This window comes from Molothrus aeneus, chromosome 32 (genome assembly GCF_037042795.1).
Source record: "Molothrus aeneus isolate 106 chromosome 32, BPBGC_Maene_1.0, whole genome shotgun sequence".
In the NCBI taxonomy this organism is placed as follows: domain Eukaryota; kingdom Metazoa; phylum Chordata; class Aves; order Passeriformes; family Icteridae; genus Molothrus; species Molothrus aeneus.
This window is the reverse complement of record NC_089677.1, coordinates 779112-785111: the sequence shown is the minus strand read 5'-3', so window position 1 is coordinate 785111 and position 6000 is coordinate 779112. Positions and strand designations below refer to the sequence as shown.

Genomic DNA, 6000 nt, shown 5'->3' with positions numbered 1-6000 from the left:
GTGTCATGGCGTGTGACTTTCTTGACAGAAATACTGACTGAAGAAATAAATTTGTCAAAGATTTGCAAATAACTGGAAAAAAACATTAAAAGGGAAGTCAGAACAAGGGAGCAGGGGCTTGCGGCACTGTAGCTCCGTGTCTCTAGTTCACCTGCTTGACATGTCCTACAGTGACTTGTGAACACAGGTAGGAATAGCAGCACATGCTGGCAGTGTGAACAAAGTGTGTGCATGTGTGTGCATGTGGGAGACAGAGGGAGCGTGGGGGACAGAGGGGCAGGAAGGGGGGAGTGGATGGACCATTAGAGTGCAAACACGGAGACATTCCTGCAATAAAATACTCATCTGCTGAGAATCGCAGTCTGGAAGGGATGGTGGTGATTTAACAAAAGAATTCTCTAAAATGTTCCCTAGTGCTAATAATGTTCTTAATAATATGAAGAGGTTTTGCCAGGAAGAGGAATAAAGCCATCAATTGGATTTGGGAAAAAAAAAAAAAAAGGAAAATAAAATAGGCACAGGATGTTTTTTTAGAGCACACAGAGGGGAAAAGAACCTTAAGACAGTATTGCCATTTTCAAAAAAATGTCTCATTCTCTGAATTTCCCCAGCCATGCAAGGTTGTTATAAATGGTAAGTAGGGAAAGCAAAGTGTGGCAATAAAGGGGTTAATCCACGAAGCACAGAGCCATCTGGCTGAGCTGGTTTGTTATAATCGAGCAGATTATGTTCACAGGACTCAGAGTTTAAGGCTCCTCTCCCATAGAGCAACTCTCCACAACCCAAGCAGACCAACTTTGGGACTTTGAATGAACATATTTACACCCACCTTTCTCTTCATGTCGACTTTTCTGGAAACATTCACACGGATGCCATGGTTACTCCTACCACGGTAAGGGAAATTTGACATTTTCTAATGGGGTCCTAAGAGAGCGGGGCGGGGGGGGTCCTTTAAAGAAGTATAATGGGGAGGAGGTGCGAGTCTTTTAAGGGGTAGATGTGTCCCAAATGTTGCCTTTCCCATTGTGCCTCCTCCTTCCCTCACCCCTACTTGCCCTATAGTTTGCTTCAGTCCTGAGGTTCCCCTCTCTTCCTGCTCCTCACGCTGTTGTTTGGGTCCCTGGAAAGAAAGTGGTGAAGGAGAAATGCAAGGTGCTACAGGAAATGTGATTTAAGAGGAAAAAGCAAAGGAGACTTTAGGTTTTGTCTTAAGAGGGAGACCAGCAAGTTCGGATATTGGGAACAAAAGGGATTGAAAATCTTGACCGTGGTTTGCAAGAACCAGCCTCAGCACACATAGCATGCTTGCCCTCCAGCAAAGTTAGAGCCCGTGACAAGCAAAGCCAAAATTCCCAATTCCTAGACCTTGCCTACCACAGGTAACCAGCTTCACTGGAGCTTTCATACTTTGTGTGTATGCCAGACACTGGAAACCCTCTTCATGACCTTTGAATTAATCCTCCATCTCCTCAAACCCAAACACTAAATTCTGTGGGAAGAGCTGGAGATCAAAAGATTCCCTGCACATCTGTGTCTAGGTGAAAAAGATACACTCACTCTGTGCTGGAATAGCAGGGAAACTATTCTTACATTGCAGCTTCCAGCGTTTGTTGAGTACCTTCTAGGAATGCAGTAGGCAACTAATCAACAGAGATGCACATCTAGAGAGCAAAATAGAAAGCTGTTTCTCATCTAAGCAGCTGAAATGCAGTTTGAAGCGTCAGTTACTGGCGAGTCCTTATGGAGACACCAAACTGCTCTTAGCCAAGAGGGGAAAAAGTCCTTGAATGGTTTAGATAGTTTTCTGATCAGTTCTTAATCCTTCATTAAAATAAATGGGAAAGCTATATAAAAGCTATAACTATAAATATGCAGTATCTGGAGTAATGGATATTTTGGATTGAATAGGTCTGCTATGTGCACATTGTCTGGTTCCTATATTGCAAAACCAGTTATTTAGAGATGACTCTGTGTGTGTGTGTGTGTGTGTGTGTGTGTGTGTGTGTGTGTGTGTGTATGTGTGAGGGGTTACTTCTCCCCCCCCCCCTTTTTAAATAGACAGGGATGTGTATTATACGGTCCAGAGGATTGTTGTGAGCTAGTCTTTTAGAAAACACTCTTTGCTCTCAGGCTCATGTGATTTGTTGCATGAGGAGTGCAAATGGTATGTAAAGTTTTGCCTTTGCATTTGTGCCTTCAGGAAAATATCCAGACAAGTAGGAGAGGCACTTTCAGGCGCAGAAATACCTGATATGTGCAAGCTTGCAAGTAGAGAAGTGGCACAAGAAGCACCTATAAATGAGGAAGGAAAAGGAAAATCTAATAGAAAAGAAAAAGAAAAAAAAAAGAAAAAGAAAAAGAAAAAGAAAAAGAAAAAGAAAAAGAAAAAGAAAAAGAAAAAGAAAAAGAAAAAGAAAAAGAAAAAGAAAAAGAAAAAGAAAAAGAAAAAGAAAGAAAAAAAAAAGCCTTGCCAGACAAAAGCAGAGCAGCAGAGAATGAGAGAATGGAAGAGTTCAGCATGGTCCCAGCTGCTGGTAGTAAAAAGACTGGTCTGAGATACATATGTAAATACCAGGGACTCTGTGTCTGAGCATGGTGGGGGGACAAAATCCAGGCATGATTGCAGGTGGAGCCAAAACATGGGGAGAAGTGGAGGTACCAGCCGAGCCAGCAGGGGGGTGCTTTGTGTACATGTTGAAGTATGCAGAACACGTAGGTTTAAGGGGTTTTGGTTTTGTTTGTATTGTTCTGCTGTGGGTTGGAATGTTTTTCTCTTCAGGGAACAAAAAATGAAATGGTGCATATAAAGGTATATAAAAACTGGAGGGAAGGTGTAATACCACAGAAATAAAGTGCTACATGTTCACTGTTGTGCACTGGGGTAATAAAGGCAGGTGTGACATGCAAAGGTGGTCAGCTTGAAAGGGAAACTGCTGCACATCAACTGGAAAAAGAGGATCTTTGTGGGTGGCAGAAAGTTTAGGAGCTCACAAGAGGAAGTAACACGAGAGAGAGTTGGGAAAAGGTACAGGCTGGAGGCTGAGTGAGGATATGAAAGGGACATACAAGGATGGTAGTGTCTGCAAGGGGGAGGTTGAGTATGGAGTGGGACTGGAGGGAGAAAAGTGAAAGCACAAAGGATGTTTGGAGGAGGAGTTAAAATGTGAAGTATTAGCTATTTGGAGAAAGGTATGGAAAATAATCTGCTATATGATGCTTGTGGGGGGCGTCAAAAGGAGACACCTTTGATTCTGTCAAGAAATAGATATGGGGATGTATTTACAAGGAAGGTATCAGAGTATGAAAGGCAAGGCTTGCATGGTGATGGAAACATGTGCCGAGAACAGGAACACAGAGGGAAAAATTAGATAGGGTGTGATGAGGGGATGAGGGAAAAAGGGTCCTGTAAGTATGTGAAGGGATAACTAATTAGAGATATTTCAGATCAGGCTGAAAGTCTGCTGGAGTGTGCTGCCTGCCTGCAAGAAAAAGACAGAACTGGGGAAAAAGCCATGGGGAAGTGGTGGAAGGAAATTCAAGAGAGTGGAAGTCACAGGGGCAGGATGAACTACAGCAAGGATATAAAGCCATGGCAGGTGTTGAGGAGCATGAGAATGAGGAAAAATTAAGGAATGTAGGAAGCATGAATGAGGATGAAATGAAGACCTATGTTTTCTGTAATGCCTAGGAAAGAGGTGGTTTAGAGGAGATACAAGGCGAGAGCAGAGAGTGAAGGGAAATTCGGGGGTGTGTTTCTGAGTAGGCAAAGAGAGGGAGTGGTGAAAAGGTGCAGTGGTTTGTTCAGCAGAACTGGGGATGCCTCTTTGCTGGGGAGTAGGAGCAACACAGGGAAAGAATAGGCAGTAAGTTACAGGGGAAGCAGTTGGGGCAAGGAACAGCAAGCAAGGAATAATGGGAAGACTGTGGGAGGAGGAGAACATACGCGAACAAAAAAGGAACGATTTTCTGTTGCAACAGACGTAACAATTGTGTTTATATCTCTGTGGTAGGTACTGGCTGAGTGAAACAGCAAGAGGGAATGGAACAAATGTGCTGGTGGAGAAATGGCTAAAGACATAAAGGGGTGGGAGGAGAAGGAATGGGAGGAAAAACTACCTGGAGGGCTGTATAAGCCACATGGCTGTGCTGAGGCCAAAAGTAAAGTGTGAAGTGTGTGGGGAGGCAAGTGGAGTTGGGAGCTGTAGGGCATGAGGTGGAAATGGATGGGAATGACAGTTCCTGTTATGAGGGGTGAGGAGCTCAGTGTGGGTTGACACACAGCAGTGTGAGAGTGAGGAAGGGACCTGTCAGGCTGTGCCTGCTTGCAAGGACTGTGCAAAGGAAGGTGAAGGGACGGAAAAGTTGTGTCTGATAAGAGAGATTTGTGTACACAGCATGCTCAAAGGAAATGAGGGAAGAAGTACAGGTGATAATTGCAGACCTGGGTGTGGGGAGAAGGAAAACCACTTATGGGGGAAGGAAGAGTGATGAGGAGTGAGAAAAAGTTTATGAAGGCTTAAGGCATCTCTCATTATCTGCCTTTTGCTGTGAGGGAGGTTAAGTGTGCAAGGAGCCCTAGGTGCATGCAGTGCAACAGGAGAGTAGATTGGGAGTTCAGTGCAAGGGCACAGGTAAATCCATACAGACCTTGGTGATAGGCACATGGATACATGGAATGCACAAGGGACAGGGGTGAATATGTTTGGTGGGTGCTTATGGGACTGGCAGAGTTGTAGGTGATGAGGACAATCCAGGAAGAAGCTGAAACCCCTGAGGAGTGTGTAAGAGCCCTGGGTTTCTGTAAGAGATGAAGGCCCGTGTGGAAGTCCCAAAGAGCCACCCAGGAGGCCATGCTGACGTGCAGGGTGGCTACCAGAGGCTAAGTGGAGCATCACGTGTCCACAGTTTGTGGCAGAGCTCTCCCTGTCGAAATCACTTACATAAGGCCACCACCAGGGGTGAGTTTCGTGAGTGCTAGGAAAGCAATGTTTGCATTGAGAAGGAGGGTAGGAAAGGATGACTAACCAGGAAAATGGTTTCGTGCGTGGGTAGCAAAAGGATCTGACGTGCTTTAGATGTACCTGCCTTCTGCATGACTTGCACAGCAGGCAGGCTCTCCTCTAGAGGTTTTTTGCCACTTTTTATGAAGTGCTGAATAATCCTTAGAAAATCCCAGTAGATTTAACTATGATATTTAAACCAGTTTCATTCAGAAGCATACCAATGTACTTTATTTTCATACATTAAAACCTCTGAATACTGCAGAAAGGGCACAAAGGGCACAAAGGGCAGAGAGGTTTCTCTGGGACAAGTTAACAGGGCTCTTGGATGAACAACCATTGGGCTGAAGCACACAGAAGGACTACAGATGTCAGTTGTAGGAAAGAGGAAAGCACTGGCTTTCTCCATGGCTTGAAGCAGTGCTGGAGTAATGTGCAGTTGGTTGAGGGTTGAAAACATAAGATACATCTTGGGTGTCAGAGAGAAGCACTAGGAACTTACTTCCCTTCAAAACAATTGCATTTATTGACAACAGCTGTTCTTCAAATCTTGTCTAAAAACATCTTCAAATTGTGTGGCTCACCTAGGACTTTGGGCTCTTCTACACAGAGTAGGGAAGTGCTTGTTTCCACCCATAGCAGGTGTAGCTGGTGAGAAGATTGTAAGTAATCCTGTGGAACTTGCACTGGAGGAAGTCAGTCTGATCACACAGAATCTCTAAATGTAAAGGTTGAAGCCACTGAGCCCAGACCTTAAATAACATCAGTCCCATGGACTATGGTTCATAGATCCCTTTTCTGTTCATTGCAAGGAAAAATTCCTGGTAAAATAAAAGCAAGCAGCCTGTGAAATGATAAGCAATTAGTGTTCATGTAGCCATAGGTTGTGTTGGGAACCCATTGTCCCATATTTTACACTGGTTTCTCACTGCAGAGTCCAGCTCAAGCTGTCCAGCAGAATAATTTTTCCTGGCAGTTTTTGCAGCTGGTTGCAGTCTGT

General features: G+C 44.3%; 1 protein-coding gene across 1 annotated transcript in view; it reads left to right on the top strand.

Annotated features, from left to right (window-relative positions):
• Window positions 1–706: 706 nt before the first annotated feature.
• The window catches only part of NTF3 (neurotrophin 3), a 47182-nt gene continuing 41888 nt past the window's right edge, over window positions 707–6000 (top strand). Inside the window, exon 1 of the mRNA XM_066568365.1 lies at window positions 707–892. Within this exon, the coding sequence (XP_066424462.1) occupies window positions 875–892 (18 nt within the window). The 5' untranslated portion in view covers window positions 707–874. The remainder of the gene's footprint in view (window positions 893–6000) is intronic.